Source organism: Notamacropus eugenii, chromosome 1 (genome assembly GCF_028372415.1).
Source record: "Notamacropus eugenii isolate mMacEug1 chromosome 1, mMacEug1.pri_v2, whole genome shotgun sequence".
NCBI lineage: Eukaryota > Metazoa > Chordata > Mammalia > Diprotodontia > Macropodidae > Notamacropus > Notamacropus eugenii.
In genome coordinates, this window is record NC_092872.1 from 218,855,167 (window position 1) to 218,876,901 (window position 21,735).

General features: G+C 36.8%; 1 protein-coding gene across 4 annotated transcripts in view; it reads right to left on the minus strand.

Moving 5' to 3' along the window:
- The window catches only part of WDFY4 (WDFY family member 4), a 382,372-nt gene that overhangs the window by 124,618 nt on the left and 236,019 nt on the right, over positions 1-21,735 (minus strand). For all 4 annotated transcript variants that reach the window (XM_072627574.1, XM_072627546.1, XM_072627553.1 and 1 more), the window contains 4 exons: positions 17,361-17,509; positions 11,464-11,584; positions 8,239-8,324; positions 5,074-5,136 (listed from right to left, as the gene is read on the minus strand). In XM_072627574.1, coding sequence (XP_072483675.1) covers positions 5,074-5,136; positions 8,239-8,324; positions 11,464-11,584; positions 17,361-17,509 — 419 coding nt within the window. The remainder of the gene's footprint in view (positions 1-5,073; positions 5,137-8,238; positions 8,325-11,463; positions 11,585-17,360; positions 17,510-21,735) is intronic.

Genomic DNA, 21,735 nt, shown 5'->3' on the forward strand with positions numbered 1-21,735 from the left:
AGCCTGCCTACCTACTTCCCACCTTCTCACCCTCTTTACCACCACCATAGGGCATATTATAGATGGGCATAGCTGCCCATCTATATATCTTTCACTTTTTATGCAAGACCAACAGGTTAGGAAAAGATGCCATTGAGTTATTTTTCCTAACTCAAGAATCATGTTGTGGACATATTAGAAGGGTTGGCACTATTATTTTCAACTTTGTAACCCCTAAATTCATATAAAGTAGGACAATACCCAACCATAATGTGACAATGACCAATCATCACTATATTCTAGATGAGGATACTTTCATTGCATCGAACCTTCAAGTCCCTGACTTCTTTCATCTTCAAAATCACAGAAACTCATTCAATTCATTTCAATGCACTGATTTATTGAATTATTGGTTGATGTGTATCCAATCCTATATATATGTCATTGTGCTGACAAAAACACAGTACAAAAAATTCCATCCCCTAAAATCTTGAATACTACCATTCATTTTAAAGTGACAAGTAGCATCCCTTTACTCATTGTGTATCAGCTGGAAGAGTCCTGGAAGTGAAGTCAAAATGTCTGGATTCAAATCCTAGCCCTGCTCCTTGAGATCCATCTGACTTTGGGGAAATCATTTCATTGCTACGTAAAGTGAAAAAGTTAACCTGGAGGAGCTCTTTCAGTAACCAATCTATAATCCTTAGGATCAGCCATTTGCACCTCGTCTCCAGGTATATGCCCTGGGGTTCTCTGTGACCCTGCTCTCACACATGCTAATCTGGTTTAAGCTTAGTATTGTTTCTATGGTCCTGAGATCATATCCCTGAATAGCAGAAGGGAAAGGGTCGCGTATAAATCCTTCAGAAAAAGTAAATGAAGGTTCCAAATCTTGTACTCATTTGAACAACCTGCCATAATCTGCCACCACCTCCCTCCCATCTTCTTCTCATTTGTCTCTACTAAGAAAAACAAATCAAAAGACAGCTGGGATCATTTGTTTTAGTGTTATTAAAGGAATATGAGAAAAGAAAAAAGGGGGAGAGAGTGAATGGCAGGGATTTCTAGTCTTTGTAATTTTCTTGTAATTAAAGCTGTTTCAAAGAAATATCACTTTTGTGCACAAGAGCAGGTTTTCGACACGCTATCCCTTCAGGGTATGGCATGTGGACCAATGGTGGGAAGTGACACAAAGATACATTTTGCCAGCGTATTATCCAAGCACTGAAGCGTCGCATAGGACAAGGTGCTGGCCAAGATTTAAACATACAGTAATTAACTCAGAGCGAATCGCCAGGGGGCTTGTTCAGCTGTCTATTAGCAGTTTCCTGAATAACCAGAAGGGGGGAAGAATAATTGGTTACATCTTTTCACCCTCCCCTGGGCTAGAAATGTGAAAGAGAAGGCTCTGTCTCCTGGGCACAGATGTGCTTCGAGAACTTAAGTCTTGAAGACCCAACTATGGCTCTGACCAACCCCCAGCAGAGCTGGCAAAGTCTATGAGGAGGGATGGAGGGATGAAGAAGTGGGTGTATGCCCAGGACTCCTTTTCTAATCAGAGGATATATAATTAAATACTAATGAATTCTTCTTTTATCCAATTCCATCTGACACAAAACTACGGTTCTTCTGATATTTACCCAGTAAATCTTCTAACACCATCACACACTTGAGAAGCCTCAGTGCCATTATAACAAATTGAAGCTGAAACCAGTGGGAAAAATAGTTGTACAAATAACATGAAACCTTTGAGGAAAGAGCAACTTTTCCAGATTCCCCTTTGGCTATGATTTTCCATAACTCATCCTCTCAAAGATGACCTACAATGGTTTACAAATCATATCTAGATACAACTAACTTAGATCAACAACTCCATTCGTTTCTACACTGAATTAGTACATGCTTGCCCATATTAGCACATTAATGAGCTTTAGAATTGGCCTTCATCCTCCAAAAAATGGGAGTGAGAAGCCAGGTGAATTGCTGATAGCCCTCTGTGATTGTGTTGTGGGAACAGCTTTAGGAAATGAATGCCATTGGGCACCACTGTTGTTTGATGGAAATATGATCAAAGTCACAGAGCTGTAGGAAAGTTCTAGAACCTAAGTTATGAATTTATAATAATGAGTGTGATATAGAGTCCCAGCTCTCTTCTAAACTAGGTATGTTTTCTGGGCGTCTTATATTTATATATATACGCATTATATGCATAATTGTTGTTCAGTAACTTTCAGTCATGTTCAATTCTTTGTGATCCCATTTGGGCTTTCCTTTGCAGAGCTTCTAGAGTGCCTAGCTACTCATTTTACAGATGAGGAAACTGAGGCAATCAGATTTCAGTGACTTGCCCAAGGTCACACAGCTAGTAAGTGTCTGAGGTTGGATATGATCTCAGGAAGCTGAGTCATCCTGACTCTAGACCCAGCATTCTATCCACTGTGCCACCTAGCTGCCCATCTATATATCTAGACATAATATATGTGATTATATGTGCATATTTGGGTCTGTATAAGTATTTAATTATATTTGTATGATCTTTTCAATAGAACTACTCCCTCCAACAATGCAGATTGTAGCCCAGCCATGCCCTATCATCCCACGTGGCTCATGATAATGTCCTCCTTTAAATCTTTCATGGGGGTCCACCAAGCTAGTGACCTTTTTGTAGCTCTCTGGACATTGAGTATCAATGGAGTGTGTGGTCTGCCTATAGTTATCCGTTTTTCTTACCATATGACTGGTCTACCTTTTCTAGCCAATTCACAAAGCCCATAAGCATATTTACCCATATCCATGCACATACACTCACCCACTGCCCATCTTTCCACATATACAGACTTAGGGCAGCTCAAAGCCTTAGAGATTTATTGCTAGCTACATATGTACATAAAGGGTAAAATTTTTGAAAGAAGGATTTGGGGTACATGAAGATAACTTCAAAACTATAGTACCATAATGAAGTGCTTTAGGAAAGGCAGAAGAGCTTTCCTGTAGATAGATGACCATATTTTCTGTCAAACTGCAAGGGTGTTCAATGGCATCTATGCCTTGAAGCCCTTTCCACAATACAACCATGGAGGATATTCTGGGGTTCGCCTGGCTTCTCACTCTCATTATCCCAAGCAGCCTCATCTAGATTCTTTAGTTCTCACTTCCCCAACCTATTTAAGTGAATGACAAGATCCAGAGAATTTAGCAAGTGAAATGAGATTAAGGGTTCTGTCTCTGCACAGATAATATTAGGGTTTTCTGGAAGAGTATCCTGAAATATATTTTGAGAGACTGATTTTTATATAGAACTCAGTGGGAGTTATGAGGAATTTTAACCCTAAGTCTGATAGTTGTCTAGACTATGATCAGACACAGACACACAGAGTTAAAAGAAGACTTAGGTTTTAATCATACCTCAACATTTTTCATTCTCTGTTTCCTCATCTGAAAATAGGGATAAAGGAACAGGTACTTCATAGGGTTAACATGAGGATCAAAGGAGATAACAATGTGTGGAAAATGCTTTGCAAACAATTATTATTTAATATTAGTCATTACATATTAATTTTGTTGTTGCTGTTAAAATAAAAAATAACTTAATCTTAGCCTAGAGAACTCTGTTTAGATTTTACTTGATGTCTTATCAGTATTGTGTAGTTCATAGCCTTGGCTGTAGACATAAGGAACAATTAATCTTCCAGGGAGAGGCTTTCTTGTCACTGCACCGTAGCAGTTGGTCCCAGTTATTCATAAACCCTTATTGCATAGCAGCAAGCCTTGCCTTCAGAGCAAACTGTAAAGAGAAGGCACCCAGCACCCATGTAGTTTCCTGGATATTGGTATGACCCTATATCCTTGAACCTCAATGGCTTTTCAGTCTCTTTGAGATTTACCTTGAATTTGATCAATTTTGGAGGAATAAGTTTGAATTTAATTTTCCCATTCATCTTTTCATGAGTAACATTTATAAAATATACCATGAATGGTGCTATTATTAAGAACAATGCCAGTTTGCCAGTCATAATTATTTCATATATACATATATATACTTAATTACATACTTACACATATATTTAATTACTTCCTATATATCTTAATGAGACACTTTAAGGAATGTAGAGGCAGAGGGAGATGCAGTTAAGTTTAATTATATATATGTTATCACATGTAAGTAAGAAAATGCATGAGAATGAAAATAAAACACAAATATTTACTGAAATAGGTGCGGATGGTTATATGTACATCCAGTGGTGAGGGAGGGGGCTGTGTTGAGAAATAACATTGAGTTTCCCTTTTAATCAATCAAATAAGCAAGCAATAGGTATTTATTAAATTCCTACTATGTGTCAGGCACTCTGCTAGGCACTGGTGATACAAAGGCAGAAAATGAAATACTCTCTTCCCTCAAAGAGGTTATATTTATCTGGGGAAACAAAATGTGTGTGTGTGTGTGTGTGTGTGTGCGCGCGTGTGTGTGTGTGTGCGTGCATGTGTGTGTGCATGTGTGTATGTGCGTGTGTGCGCACGTGTGTGTGTGCGTGTGTGTGTGTGTGCGTGTGTGTGTGCGCGCGTGTGTGTTTTACACGAAGAATAAGTACTGGTCCTCTGAGTTCTTTTGGTATAGGGAGCTCCTAGATGAGGAAATTCCTTTCACCAGGGCAGTTAAGGATCTTTTCTGTGACCTGCAGGACACATACAAACTCTAAAGAAAAAAATAAGGTAATTTGGGAAAGCACCAGCAATTGGAGTGACCAGGAAGAGTCTCATGTAGGAGGTTGTGTTTGAGCTGCATTTTGAAGAAAGCTGGAGATTCTGAGAGCTGGAGGTGACAATGGAGTAAGTCTCCTTACCAGGAGAAAACCAACAACGCAACACCTCATTGAGTAAAGATTTCAGGTAGGAAGGGGACAAGGATATCTCTAATAGACTTGGGGGGAGTGTCAAGATAGGGTGAAAGTATAATCTAAGATGGGTAAGCAGACAAGGTAGTAAGGAAACCAAGGTGCCACTCCACCTGAAACCGGCATGTTCTCCATCAAATAAAGGTAACCATTGAATGTAACAGGTGTCTAAAGACCACATATGGTAAGTCCCATGTTTTACCTTATATTGAGTGATTCTTCTGTGATGCCTTTTCCCTTTAAGCCAGGTTGTAATGAACGAAAGCTACACAAAAAAGAAAAAACATTTTGAATGGGTATTAGAGCTCACTAGTTTTCTTTTTGACCTTTGATATTTTCAGACCCTTAAAATGGTGACCACAGAATTGTTCCTACACCTAATTTCTTCTTCCAGTTTGGTGCAATTTAATATATATGAAATATATGCAAAAGAGTCCCCCTCCCCTTGCTTCACATCTTCCTCATCACATACCCTCATCCCAAAGCATTGGGTGCCATGGCTCTTTGAGGGTGTTCAGCCTTCCAAAGAACCAGAGTTCATTTCCATCAAGTGGTTAGTGATTCTAATGCCTTGGCTGATTTAAGATTATAAGATTATAACTTGAGAGTTAGAAAGGCTTTTGGAAGTCATCTATTCCAATTTTTTCACTTAATAACTGAGAAAACAGACCTACAAAGGTGAAGTGAATTGTTCAAAACAAACAGGTAATCCCAAGCAGCAGAGTTGGGATTTAAACACAGGAATTTTTGGCTACCAAGTCAGTTAGTTTTTATACAGCATCACTTAATGGTTCTCTTAAGGGAGGAAAAACAGCCCCATTACTCAGGACATGAATACCATCTCTTGTCTAAAAGCCATTCCATTTTCCAGTGCAACCAGACATATAACTACAATGCAATGGAGAATATGGGATAGGAAGGGTGCAGGGATCACAAGTCCTCATCCTCTAGGCACCCTCAAAGTGAAAATTCTCTTTCCAATGGTGTTCATGGACACAAGGTCACAATTATTTACAAAGTTAAGCCCTATAAATAAAAACTGACTCCAGGCCAGATGGATCTTATGCTGGACTGAACTTGAAGTAAATTCTCAGTCATAATTTTTCCTTTTGCTAAACACCTTAAAATTCCACTTGGTATATTTCAGCTACTTTGGTAAACAAGAGCAAGCTCTTAGCACTCCACAATTCTCAAAGCAAAAAATTCTGTCTTCAGTAGAAATTAGGTCCATGAGGGGCTAAGTGCTTGGACGTTGTAGCTTAAGATGGGACTTTCCTACAATACCTGAATAAAATCAAGTGAGCTCTAACATGGGCTTACATTAGGATTATTACTATTATATTTGCTGCTGCTGCTTCTGTCTAGACAAGATTTCACAAGTATAGGGACCTCCCTCATCACAGAACCCTTCATGATGTGGACGTGAATCAGAAACTTATCCTAATTCACAGTATTAGAGGGATGTCTGGAGGCACTGGGAAGTTAAGTGAGTTGCCCGTGGTTATGCAGATGGGTGACTCAGTGGACAGAGTGCTGAAAGTAGAGTTATGAAGACCTAGGTTCAAATCTGTCCTCAGACACTAACTAGTTTTGCGGCCATGGGCAAGTCACTTAATCTCTGTCTGCCTCAGTTTTCTCATCTGTAAAATAAGCTGGAGAGGAAAATGGCAAAACCACTCTATTATCTTTACCAAGAAAACCCCATGAAGAGTCAGACATGACTGAAAACAACAGAAGAACAGGAAAAGCAAATACAGTCAGTACATACTATAGACAGGCCTTGAACCTGGGTGTTTCTGACTTTAAGGCTTTCACTATGGAAAGAGAGACAGATAGTCATAGAATTTGTGTTCAAATCCTGGCTCTATAACTTACTCTTAGTGTGACCTTGGGCAAGTCACCCTCTCTGGACCTTGGTTTTCTCAAACTCCTTGAAGTCCCCATCCAGACTAAATCTATGATCTTGCAATCCTGTCAATCATAGAAATAATGCTTCTATATCTATCTATCTATCAACTATCTATCTATCTATCTATCTATCTATCTATCTATCTATCTATCTATCTATCTATCTGTCTGTCTGTCTGTCTATGCATCCATCCATCCATCCATCCATCCATCCATCCATCCATCCATCCATCTACCTATCTATCTATCTATTCATCTATTTACCTATCTATCTATCTATCTATCTATCTATCTATCTATCTGTCTGTCTGTCTGTCTGTCTGTCTGTCTGTCTGTCTGTCTGTCTATCTATCCATCCATCCATCTACCTATCTATTCATCTATCTACCTATCTATCCATCTCTCTCTCTCTCTATCTATCTATCTATCTATCTATCTATCTATCTATCTATCTATCTATTCATCTATCTATCTATCTATCTATCTGTCTGTCTGTCTGTCTGTCTGTCTATCTGTCTGCCTGCCTGTCTGTCTCTCTCTTTCTGTCTATGTTATATATTGCAGAGAGAAAATTGAACTAGATATAACTCACTGTGCATTTGCACTGTTTGCAGTCTGAAATGAATTTTGAACACAATGCAGATGACATGAGATAACATGCGATCTCAAAGTAATCTATTTAAAATATCAGAAACAAGAAAGAAAAAACCAACAGGCTTCCTTCTTTATAAAAAAAATATAAGTATAGAAGTGGTAGACCGGGTCCGTTATTTGGAATTCTTCCAAATTAAAGACTTAATTGAAACACTTCATACTAGACAAGAGAGATTGGAAAGGAACCCTGCACTTAAATGATGTGAATTAGATTTTTTTTTAAATGAAAGCAGTTGATATTTGAGAGTAAAGAAATAGAAACTGAAAGTCTTAGTGCTAAAATGGATGTTAATTAACCATCTTTTTTTCCCTTTTAGCCATGGTTTCCCTTGACACTTCCAGGTCAACCATAGGGAAGTAGCCAACCTAAATACCTAAGACTGAAGCTTGAGGACATTTCATTTTTCCATCATTGACAGAGAGAAGAAATGATGTCTCAACTCTCTTCAGTTTATTACTATTATACACATCAAAACTCCCTCACACCTTAGGAGACAGTTGAAAAATGGTACCACTTGTTGAACAATCTTCTAGTGATGAACTTCTCCCATCTTATGGGGGAAAAGGGGGGCAGGGTACTGCTCAAATGATAATTTGTCTTTGGCCCATGGTCTGCAGGAAATCCAGGCTTATCTCAATGCAAATATGAGGCATCTGAATAAGACTTTGAGACAAGTTGTCCGTCATGGTCATTTCCTGTCTTCATCCAGCCTTCTCTTCTAATTAATTTATCTAATCTCTTTAACATTCCCTTCCCCACCCTCCACACAAATCTAATTTCACAAAACTTTAACCCAGTCATTACCTCTTGAAGGCTTTGCTCCTGTCACTGTTATGGAAGACAAGAAATTTGGAATAACCATTTCTGAAGAAGATTTCCAAGGCAATCTCCTATTTAAAAAAAAAAGTTTTTTATTGACTTTTTTGATATCTAGATGATGAAAGGAGAATGTAAGCTTTCTGAGGACCAGGGTTGTTTTCATTTTTGTCTGTGTGTCCCCAGCATCCAGGACAGAGGTAGGGATAAAGTAGGTGCTTAATAAATACTTTTTTTATGTGAATGTTTGTCCTTGTATGACTTGTGTGTGTGTCACTAAATACTAATTAAATTGAATTGAATGAAAGAATACAGAGACAAACACATTTTCTCTTTCCACGTCAAAGGGATATAACACTTTGCAAACTTTAAAAATTACATAAATGCTGGCAATTTTTATTAGCATAATGGGAGTCATGAGAAATGTAAAGGGACAAGAGGAGTTATTTATGTAATTAGCTTGCAGTTTTTAGCAATTGGTTTTTATTATTAGTTAGTTCATATGTAGTTCTATGAGGGAGTTTTCACAAAAAAAATTTTATAAAATATTTTTGAAATATTTTAATATGTATAAAAATTTATAAAGTATTTTAAAAATATTTAAAATATTTTTCATAAAATACTTTACCAAGTGTCCATTCTGTGTATGAAGTACAGGGTATATAGCAGATCAACTTCCCTTTCACTAGGGAAGCCTAATGTAACATAATTCCCAATTTAAGGTAACCACAGTAAATGAATTGTCCTAGGACATGACATATAAAGTTTTTAATTTGGTCCAGTATTTGTTATAATGAAAGTCTTCCCCTATTCAGATATGAAAGTGAGACATAATTTGATATCACTTCCAATCTGGCCATATTTTATGATGATAAACAAACTCTGATCATCTCTTATTCTATTGATTATCTCCAAATTGTACACTATTTTATCCAAATTGCAATTATTTTATGGGCTGCTTCTGTCAAAATGAAGTAAGGACCTCTCTTACCCTCTGCTTCATCTAATAGCTAAATTCTCCTGAGCCAAATTAAGGAGAGCTTGATGTAAATCTCTTGACTATTAAATGATATTTCTAAAATTCCTTATTCTGCTTATGATAAAAACACAACATTTTTTTCCCCAAGTAGCATGATCTTGTAGACATTTTTTGGGTGGGGCATGAACTTGCTCAATATGACTTCAAGCATATTCCAATACTTTTTTTTAAGTAAAGAGAATATTTGTAGGGCATATTTTTGGGCCTGAATGATTGACTTAAAACTGACTGTGGCAGATAAAAAGTGGCATTTTGTAATTTTTGCTTTTATTTAATAGCCATTTCTGAAATATATATGTATACATATATGTATATATATATATATATATATATATATATATATATATATATATATATATATATATATATATTCAATGAGCCCTAATGCATAATCAACAAACAAAAAAACCAAATGTATGAATGAATGAATTGCCAAAAATAGTTAAATTAAATTCTCCAGTAGAATGACTTCATTAATCAGTGTATGTACCGCTTCTTGCGACTGGTATCTCTCTCAGTACCAAAGAAGGAATCACTTAATATTCAGCTTCATTCTGGTATTCTTTCTTTTGTTTATTGTAGCTCTGATGTTATTCCCATGAAAAAGAGTGGCTATAAAAATGAGAGAACACTCCCACAGTGCTAACTTTCACTCCTACCTAAACTTCTCTAAGGCAGATGGGCTCAAAGTTATCAGAAGAACATGAGACTATTGCACCGTCTACGTCAGGACACAGGGATATGCTTAGTAATTGATTTCTAGGCTGAGTAAGGTTAAATTCTTCTTTTACTCCACTTGCAAAAGAAAGCAGACTGAGAAACTTTATAAGGTAAGAAGTCAGGTGATAGTGGGAAAGGCTGAGATCATTCTAAGAGTGGCCAGGGCTTTGTTGCATGCTTAAGGTGCTGAGCCTCAAACTTGAACTAAAGAGTCTATGTGTATTTTTGAGAACAGTTATTTGATGAGGCAGGGAGGTAGGGGGCATTAGATTTTCATTAGATTATGAGCTCCTACACTAGATTATAAACTCCTTGAGGACACAGGTTGCTTTTGTCCAGTTTTGCATGCCCAGTGCTTACACAGTGCGTAGTAAGCACTTAATAATGTTTATTGATTGAATATTTAATTAAAAATGTCAGTCTCTCCTTACTTCCATGCAGTCTCTTATGAATCTTTGAGAGAACATATCATGGAAGCCAGGATCTTTCTGGATAGATTCCTCTACTCCCTTAAGCAGAAAATGAATCTTAGGTAGCCAACGGTCCAAGAAAGTTTTTAGGGAAGGACATCTAACTAGTGTTGTCAAAATAGTCTTTTGTTTGCCAGCATGTGGCTGGATCAGAGACTAAGAGCTGCGATTTTTGAGTCAAATGGCCTTTGTCACAAGGGAAAGTTTGCTGATACCTCAGTTGGAATATGAACCAGGACATCTGGGACTAGGAGATGCTGCCTGGGCAGCTAAGAAGATAATTCCAAAAAGCATTCACAGAGAATTGTAAAATCAGAGAATTTCAAAATTGGGGAGGAATCAAAGAAATATAGTTTAATTTATACCTGAGTGAGAATTCTTGCTATATCAAATCCAACAAATAATGACACAGTCTTTGCCTAGGGGGGATTTCACTATATCCCAAGGCTACCCGTTTAGCTTTGGCCTTGCTCCAATGAATGGGAATTTCTCTCTGTCATTAATATAATTTAATATAATTAGTATAATTACAATTATTATATATTATATAATTATATTATATAATTAATATAATTATAATTGTTATATATTATATAATTATATAATATAATTAATATAATTATAATTAATATAAATTTGCCTGTTTGCAACTTTTATCCATTACTTCTACTTCTGCCTTCTGGGGACCAAGCACAACAACATAGCTAATCCTTCTTTCACAGAACAGTCCTTCAAATACTTGAAGACAGTTGTCCTGTCTCCTATGTCTTAGGTTAAATGACCCCAGTTATTTCAAATAATTCCCAAGATAATAATTAATAATAATTCTTAAGATTCCCAAATAATTCTTCACTAATTACTTAGATCAAAAATAATCAAAATGGGCATTTGAAATCTGAGGATATTTAAAAGAGTGATATTTAAGAGCTTTTCCCCTCTAACTCATTGCTTTTCATACTTGTGGTTTCCTTGGTTAGTACATACCTGTAGTAGAAAGCGCATCAGATGTATCTCCTTAATATCACTGTAGGAATATCGATTGCAAGTGTAATGATCTAAAGGCCGATCCTTGCTGCACATATTGAAAATAAATGGATCACTGATACTGGGGGAAGATAAAAGTAAAAATAATTTTAGTATTCAAGATAAAAAAATGGAAGATAAACAAATTGGTTCATCTACAAGAAAGTTTGATTCATGGGTTGTTTTCTAAATTTAATATCATGCATAGATAGGGTAGCTCATTTTTAGTGTGTGGTCGTAACAAAGTAGAGCACTTGGGTTGAAGCCCTAATATAGGCTAGTCTGTAAAATAAAGGGAAAAAATAATAGTCTTTGATGAAACAAATGTCTTATTTCCTTTGCTACCACTTCACTGCCATATGATAATTTCCTTAAAGTATAAAGATTTATTAGAATACAAATTAATGCAATTGAACAATTAAAGTTAATGAAAATAGAGTCTGGTCTTAAATGGCTTTGGAGACAAGCCCTCCTTAAATATTTCTGATCTCTGGATACTTGTCCCTGCTCAGCAGACAAGTCCTGCTCATGACCTGGGTGTTCATTCATTCTCTATCTCTATATCTTTCTTGTCTCTGTATCTCTATTTCTCTTTGTCTCTCTGTCTCTGTCTCTAGTTGTGTCTCTGTCTCTGTATTTTTCTCTCTCTATTGAACTAGTCAAAAAATCTACATCCTCTGTTTAGCTCAATTCTATTTTTCCCAGTCCTAGCTGGGAATTACTCTGAGTATCCTTAATCACTCAAGGCAACAGTGGTTCTTGAACTAGGCCAGCCTATTTCTGGCTCCTGGTTTGGGAGGAATAGCAGCCAAGGTCTAATTCTCTAAAGCCTCTGAGCCACCAACCTAAGTTAGTGCTCAGCTTTTATATAAACCTCCAATTAACTCATTCCTTCTTCTTTATTTTCTACTCAGAACTCTGGGTTCTTCTTTCATTCTAACCTGTTATTTAGATGGACCCAGTCATTCTCTATTGGATGATTTCTTATATACCAACATATATGGTTACTTAACATGTTTACACAAAATGACATGTTTTTATCTACCATAGCTATATACATCACACACATATACACAATTCTGAGAATCAGAAAGGTCAGGAGTGGTGCAGCTATTATTGTCCTTCATACAATCACAAAAAGGACCCAAATTCAAGCTTCTTTATACTAGTCTTAATTATACTTTGAGATGAACATGCCACGGACTTGTAAATGATTCCAGTGGAGTAGATCCAAAGTTTCTAAAAGAAGAGGTCTAGCTCCTTGGAGGCGTCTGGTTGATAGTATATATCTAGAAAGATGGAGGTCAAGGATAATAGGTCAATAGGTCAAGGAGGGTTATAGAAATACCCTCAAATCAAAAAGCAAATCTGAATTCCAAATTTGAACATTCAATGGTAAAAGGAAGGTCAGCAGCAGAATATCCAAACCAAGTAGAAGGTTGACAAACATAAAGAAAAATCCAAGGAAGTTGGCCAATGTCTATTTCCAGAAATTCATAATAAGTAGAAGGAATAGACCAGGGTGGCTGAGAATATTCTTCAGATCCCATGTATTTTGAAGGTAGATGCTGGCTTTGCCTTGATCTCATCTTCTTTCTCTTTGGGTTTGGGTAGACAAAGGCAAACAGATATTTGCTGACTACCAAAGAGAGGTTTTATTTCATGACTTTCCGGGTGGTAGGAACAGCTGCAAATGGCAGAGAAGCTGAGGTGAACAACACAACCTCACCACTCCCTAATCTCCTAATCTCTGTGAGTCTGCATTTCTTCATTTGTAAGGTGGGTATCACAATATTTTCACTATCTGCCTTATTTGTTCTGGGAAATCAAATCAATCAAATCTGCCAATTTTGTTCTGGGAGATAACGGAGATAAAGTGCTTTGTAACTCTAAAGTGTTGTAAAATGTGAGTTATTATTATTATCTTATCCAACATTTATGGAAACAAAGAGGAAAGCTTTAGAGAACCCAAAGGACAATGATGTGAAATAATATTCTTTATGCAATTTCCCTTAGTATAAGTAAAGTATTCTCTAGGATTGATACTCTAATTGCCTAGTAGATATTTTCAATAATCATATGGGAATGTCTACCTATTATGAATGTGTTTGGTATTAAATAGTCTCCAAAAGACTTGTCATACATTGTTTAATTTGATCCTCACAGCAACCCTAGTGAGATAGACAGTGTGGATATTATAATTAATTCCATTTATCTAATGTCTTACCTAATATTACATTACTAATAGGAAAAAAGAGGCAAGATTCAAACCCAGACCTTCTGATCTCAGATCTAATCCTCTTCCCTCTACACTAGAGATGAACAAAAGAGAAAAACCACATAGAACTACCAGAGAATTAGTACATTCTATATAAACTATGCCAATATGCTATGAAAAAATGCTTTAGCTAGAGAAGGAAAAAAATTCTCAAATATATAGAATGATGTGACTGGCCTCAAAGTGATTATCACAAAAGTGAGTGAGAATTGGGCTTTTGCCTTGTATAATGTTGTTAGTATAACCATGTTTGGACCTCGGTGTGAATGTCATCTTCTGGGGCTTCAAAGAAATTAATGTGAGTTCATTTCCCTTGAGGGCAGTAAGTTAAAAGGAGCAGATGTGTCCATGGCTTTCCCTATGTAAGCTGAAGCCAGATTTAATTGGCTGTTGTTCATAATTCTTTGCCATGATTGGTTGTCATGGTATCACCAAATAAAGCTATGAAACGACTTTACCTATTATCTTCATTGAGTTTGCTAACAATAATGCTTTTTATCCTACTATCCCTGGAGTATATAATTGGCCTAAGTGACACCTATGAATGAAGCAGGAACACAGTTTTTGTTTTTGTTTTTTATCCTAACTGATAGGAGGCAATGGTCTAAAGCTATTAACTTCTGCCACAAAACCCAATTGCTCTAAAAGAGTTCATTGGCTCATAAGATAATAAATTGAATGGTTTGGATTACATAGAAAAAACATCCAATCCACTACCCTGCTAATGCAGTGGTGGTGAATTTAAGATGAAAGAAATGAACTTGTCACATACAAATCTAAACAGCTTCCCTATACTTCAGCATTTATATAAAATATATGAGAAATGATGAGAGTAAACCAATGTACAATCAGGACAAGAATACTTGTAGTCACCCAGACGCCTGTTAGCAATGCTCTCTTTGATGGAAAAGGCAAAATCTCTAAGTTACCAAACTTGGATAAAGTTTGATTATGCTCCTGGAGAAGAGATGTCCAGTTCTTACAGATTTCACTTCTAGCAGGTTTGTTTTCATACACTTAGTAACAATGGAATGGACTGTGCATCCAGTCATTTGTTCCAGTAAGAGAGTATCTCAAATTGATTGTCTTTGAGAAACTCAGATAATTTTTTGACCATCTTCCTAAATTGCAATCTCCTCTTTGAAGTAGGCTAGGTAAAAATGATACCCTAAAAATGAAATTAATAAAATTCTCCAGTTACATTAAAAATTAGAATATATTTTTATACTCTTTCCTAACTGTACTTTGAGAAATTGAATTTCCATTCATAATGTTTATCCTTTATTGTTGCAGATTAGATGAATATCTGTATTTGGCAATTTAATTTCTATTTAAAATCCAGAAAGAGCCAATTTGATCATTATTAGATTCATCTCATAAATATAATTTATCTGATCAATAAGATATCATCTGACACTAACTAGCTTTAAACCAGGTCTGGAAAGTGAAACAGTAGTTCGTGCTAGTCTTTACCTGCACATGCTATTTCTACAGCTGGAGCAGAGAATGCTTATAATATTTGGAGAAAGCCAAGTCTACAAACCCATTTTCAATATTGATCAGTATTAATAAAACATGAGCAATAAGACGGTAGGATTGTGCCAAGTATTAATTACGATCCCTACTGCCTTGGAGAAACATAGGACTTTCATCAATTGGGTACAGCAAAAGACCTTTTTAAATGAACGTTCTGTATAAATAAAAGATGGAGATTAGAAAAGGAGGAAATGCCAAATATCTTCAAGCAATTCTGAATCAAAGGGAGTAAGCAGACTGATTCCCTCCCCTGCCCATTTCCCCCATTTTCTTCCCTTCTCCTTCAATTCCTGTTCCCTGTTCGGGGCTAAAGAAGTTACGAAAACAGACTGTTAAATGCTCACACTCAGTGGCTAACTGGTTAAAACTAGTCTCCAGTAATCAAAGTTCAGAGACTGGAGATATGTACTCTTTGAATACTCTTGAATTTCAGGTTTGTTTGTTTTTTTAAGAGGCAAGAACCAGATTTTGTTGAAAATTTGTATATGCTAAGAAGCCATGTAAACCTAATATTTTGACAAACATACCTAGGAATTAGAAGCAAAAGACTTCCAGACTTTAACTAACATGAAGGCACATGTCATAAAAAGGTACTGTTCAAACTAAACAAATAAATCATGAATTATTACTATAAAGACATATGATTGGTTCCCCTCTGCATCAGTTTCCCACATGTCTACTCTGTTGAGCTATCAAAAACTGGACCATCTTTCAAAGGTCAATTCTGATCCCACCTTTGTTATGAAGCTTTCTGATGCACCTAAGGCAGACACAATCTCTCATCCTTGAAGTCTTAATTCAGATACCACACATCTGGCACTGATGTGTGCATGTGTCTTGATTGTAAGCTCCTAAAGAAAGGGACTATGTGCATACATCTTCCTCTCCTGAAGAGCACTGTGTTTTCTGGTTAATTAAAATATATTGAGGTTGATGCTGATGTTGGTGAGCAAACTAAATGCTAAATGAATATTCAATCAAGAAATATGAAGCATTTCCACCATCAAGGCAGTTTGCAAGATGGTAGAGAAATAACAGCAAAATGAACCAGAATATCCCTGTCCTCAAAGATGGGAGATATTAGCACAAACACGTGAAAATAGGAGACAGAATGCTGAGTTTGTTGAAGAGCTAGTAGTATGAGAGAGGGAAAATATAGACATTCTTGTCTTTCACTGTTAATGTGTCCAGTTAGAGATTTTTTATGCTTTTTCACATTATCATCAAATACCTTTTTAAGAGAAAAGAGATTTGAAAAATGGATGGAAAGTTTAATTTTCAGTTTAATTTTACTTCCTCTTGCACTACATATTCTAAACTACAGCAGGAATATATAATGCTCAGTTTCAGGAATGGAGAAAAATGAAAAAACGATGCTCCCTTCCCTGTTATTATTTAGGTGAGTGTGGGGGTATCTTCAGTTATCCCATAAACTCATTTCTTATCTTCCATGAAATGTTCATGATAAAACCTCTGAAGTTAAACTCATTTAATCTGAAAATAAGCTAAAGAAAGACGCCTCTTTATACAGTGCTTCATTTTATATCTGGATGGGTACCCTAAGTAATCTATGAAATTTCACCTACTTAGAAACTACATCAATGTTTAGTAGAATAACAATTTTAGAGTAACTAAGTGGTGCCATAGGGTATAGAAGTGCCAGGACTGAAGTTAGGAAGACTTATCTTCCTGAGTTCAAATCTGGTCTCAGACACTTAGTAACTGTGTGACCCGGGTGTGTCATTTATCCCTGTTTGCCTCAGTTTTCTCATCTCTAAAATGAGCTGGAGAAGGAAATAGCAAATCATTTCAGTATCTTTGCCAAAAAACAAAATCAAAACAAAAAACAGCCAAAGGGGATCACAAAGAGTCAGACAGGACTGAAATGAGTGAACTGCAGCAAAAAAAAGGACAAAAGTAAATGGAAAGCATGCATCAGCCTGGCCCCAGATTCCGTCTTTGCAACCACTTGGGGTAGAGAGCTATAGCAGGATCTTGAAAAGACTGTGGGCAATCTCTGCCTTGGAAAAACGTAGAGACTCACTTGGACAAGCAGTGTTTTGTACAGTAGACATCACCCAGGGGAGAAAGGGTGAAGTTCTCACAGACGTAGAAATGTTGCTGGCCAAAGAGTAGCACCCCTTCCGATACCACGTGTCCTTGGACAATCACCACAGAATGTTTCACTGACACCTAGAAGAAAATCAATCAATCAATAATCAATCAATTGATAAACATTTTAAAATGCCTCCTATGGGCCAGGCACTGTGCTAAGCATCAGGGATACAAAAAGAGGCAAAAGACAGTCCCAAAAGACAGACTCAAGGACCTTACAATCTAATGAAAATCTAATGAAAAAAAGGCAAGAAACCAAAACATGGTCACGAAGAACTGAGAAAGTGAGCCAAGAAACCTGAATCTGAGTCAAGTTCCTTGTTCTCATGAGAGGAAGCATGACCTATTTTGGTACTTATTGCCTGTATTACCTATTAGTTCAGACCCCTAAGCAGAAGCAAAGTCTTTGCAAGGGTCCACGAATCCACACTCTCACCAACCATACTAATGTGTCCGTCCAGGAAATGTTTTCGACATTTAATAAAAAGCATGGGGGGACTGGGGAAGGGGGAAGAGTCCAGATACCTGAAAACGGTCTGAACTACTCTTCTCTGGGATTTGTGTGACCATTGACTACACACTGCTGTGCTATTCCTTAAATATTCACATGTTGTGTGTTGCATTCTCCTTACACTGGTGTCTTAGCCTTCTTTGTATCTATCATAATATTCAGCACATATTTGCACACTGTGCAGAAGCAGCATGAGATAATAGAAGGCAAACTCAATTGAGAGACAAAGGACCCCGCACAGGACTGTGTGGTGCAGTGGATAAAGCACTGGGTCTGGAGTCAGGAAAACCTGAGTTCAAATGCAGCCTCAGACACTTCCTAGCTGTGTGACCCTGAACCAGTCACTTAACCTCTCTTGCCTCAGTTCCCTTATCTGTAAAATGGGGGATAATAACAGGGCTTACCTTGCAGGGGTTTTGTAAGGATCGAGTGAGTCAATGACCATAAAGTGCTTAGCGTAGCTTGGCACAAAGTCAATGCTAGATAAATGTTAGCTATTGTTATTATATTAGTGTTTTTATTATATCAAGCTCCATACACTATCCGTGTGACCCTGGGCAAGTCCCTTAACCTCTGTTTGCCTCAGTTTCCTTCACTGTGAAATGGGTATAATAATAGCATCTATCTCACAATACTGTGAGGATTAGATGACGTATTTGTATAGTGCTTAACAAAGTGCCTGCCACGTAGGAGGCATTATATAGATGTTTTTTCCTTTCCTCTCCCCAGTAATACCTATAATACTTATTTTAACTTTAATCCTTAGAAAATCTCTGCATCTCTCTGAACTTTAATTTCCTTATCTGTGAAAGAGGAAGAAGAATTATACTACATAACTGAAAAAGATGCTGTAAAGAAAGTGCTTGGTGAGATGGTACATACAGGCGATATGTTCTTATAACTCTTATTATGACATGGATAGTTTTTATAAAGTTACTAAAGAAATCAAGGAATGAATGGGCTTAGCAGTGGAACTGGGCCTGTCTGTGAATATGGCATGCCTGCCTAAGAGATATTAGGATAATTGCAATGAGGCTAGATGGGATCTTTGCTGGGGGCTTCCTGGTCATGTCGGGCTGGGAGGTGAGGATATAATCACAGATGCAGGAGGCAGATTTCTCTGCCTTTCTCCCTGATAGTTGTATCCCTTAGTCTCCCCCTATTCCAGGGATTCTTAACCTTATTTGTGTCTTAGACCCCTTTGTTAGTTTAGCAAAGTCTATGAACTCTTTTTCAGAATAATGGTTTATTGATTACAGTCATAATCGAAAGAAATGTTAAATTTTAATTAGATATTGGGGAAAAGATGTAATTTTTTTCCCATCCAAGTTCAGAAATCTCTTGAGTTCATGGACCCTAGGCTAATAACCACTCATATACATGCACGCGCACACACACACACACACAGAGCTCACTAAAACTACAGGGACAGAATAAACTTTAGAAATCAAAGATGAGGGAGCAAGTAGGTGGTGCAGTAGATAGAGTAATAGCCCCGGAGTCAGGAGGACCTGAATTCAAATTCAGCATCTAACACTCACTAGGGGTGTGACCCTAGGGAAGTCACCTAACCCCTGTTTGTCTCCCACCTTGAGAAAAGTCAGAGAAAAGTCCCCCACCCCCAGCAAATTTCTATTACTAAATATATGAAAGAAGAGTAAAAGTTCTGATGTGGTTTATTTTAGAGAAGACTAAAAGGGAACATAACGTTTTTCTACTGTGAATGACTGACTTCAGGAAATTTATTTAAGAACTAATGTGTGCTTAGCACTGGGGAAGAGATTTAAAAAAAGACTATAACCCTTAAAAGGCTTAAAGTTTTGTAGGGAGGTCAAAAATTATACAAATGGGTTGGATAAGGTGACCACAGAGTCACGTTCTCAACTCTAAGCTTCAGTGTTTTGAGAGGACACTATGGAGGGGTATAAAAACCATTAAACTTAGGGGATCTAGGTTCAGATCCTAAGTCTGCTATTTACTACTTGTATAATCTTAGGCAAGTCACTTCACCGCTGAACCCTGCAGGTTGAGGACATCTTCATAGATCAGAGGTTCTTAACACTTTTTGTCTTGGATCCTTTTGGTAATCTGATGAAGTCTATACATAACTCAGAATAATTATTTCAAATGAATAAAACAAAAAATAGAATAATAAAGGAAATCAATTTGATTGAAATGAGTTAACAAAAAAAATCCAAAGACTAAATTCATGACCTAAAGTCAGAAAAACCTGAGTTCAAATCCAGCCTCAAACACTTACACTCTGTGTGACTATGGGAAAGACACAACCTCAGTCTGTCTCAGTTTTCTCATCTGAAAACTGGGAATAATGATAGATTAATTCTTAGTGTTGTTGTAAGGATAAAATGTGACTTTTAAAGAAATTATGAAACCCTTGATACTTTCGTAACGGTCTTTTTAATCTCAAATTATATGATTCAATTCGGATCTAGAAGAACCTGAGTTGTACTCATTTATAAGCCAAGCTCAAGTCAAACTATTCTCTGTAGAACTCTGTCTAATTAGTTTATTCTAAAGTCAAATTAGGGAAAATACCTATTCCCTTGCCTTTCTTTTGTAAGAATTAATAAGATAATGCTGAAGAAGCATTTTAGGCTACATGAAAAGAAATCAATAGCACTCATAGAAATTTCCAGTTACTTGTGCAAATGAAGATGGGACAAAGAAAAGACAGAGAGAAAATATAAGCAAACTCCTCCAAGCTCCCTAGTCTAGGAAGTATTAGCCACAAAAATCTTTTCCCCCTTTTTAAGCAAAGTAAGGGCCTCCCTGCTCTTCCTAAGTAGTAGCATACACAGAAATCAAGTTTTCCATAGTCAGCATCCTCAGTCTCCTTGTAAGCTCTTTAACCCTTTATGTCAGAGCATCTTGTTGTCAAAAATGATCCTTTGGATCAGAAATATGAAGCACTTTATTCATCTTGATCAGGATTCAATCTGTGTGCTCCAAGGCTATCTTGGGAAGTTCTGTGAAGGAATGTAACATCCCCTTGTGTGGAAATTAAATGACCAAAATCACTGGGAGCTGTGCAGTCCTGAATTCTAGTTCATACATTTTGGGAGGAGGTCCCTCAGAGATCTCCATGCCATGTTATTTTGAATAATTTTTTTTCAGAGTTGATCTCTGAGAGGTTTTCTTCTGGGAGACTTAAGTAACAAGCAATATAAACCTAACCATAAGAAAGATGTCTGGTGAGAAGGAGTATAATAGCTTCCCCTTTAGGGAAAGATAGGCATTCTGAAAATCTGGAACATGAAGGTAAGTGAATAGATACCTATTATTACATTTAAATAGAACTTAGAATGAATTCATCTCCAGCCTATTCATATTCAAGATCTCCTTCTTGCCATAAGTCTATTGCTCTTTTTAAGAAGTGTGAATGTTTGGTTTTAAAAGCAAAATAAAAAAGGTCTTTTGATGTACAGCATACAACAAAGATTCACATTCATATAATATGTTATGGTTTACAAATCACTTCACATACTTTGTCTCCATGGATTCTCACAACTATGTGATATAGGTTTTATTCAAAGCTCCATCTTACAAATGAGAACATTGAAGCTTAGAAAAGTTTAGTGAGTTGCCTTGTGTCAAAAACCAGCTCTGCCTTTTATAGGTGTAGTAAATAGGGACTCAGTTTACCTTGGGACTCAGTTCATTCAACTGTAAAAAGAGGGTGAACTAGAAGATCTCCAAATACACCTCTAATTCTAGTTCCAGTGAGTGTATAGTCCTAACTAGTATATAATTCTGAATTTTTTTTATTGTTGTT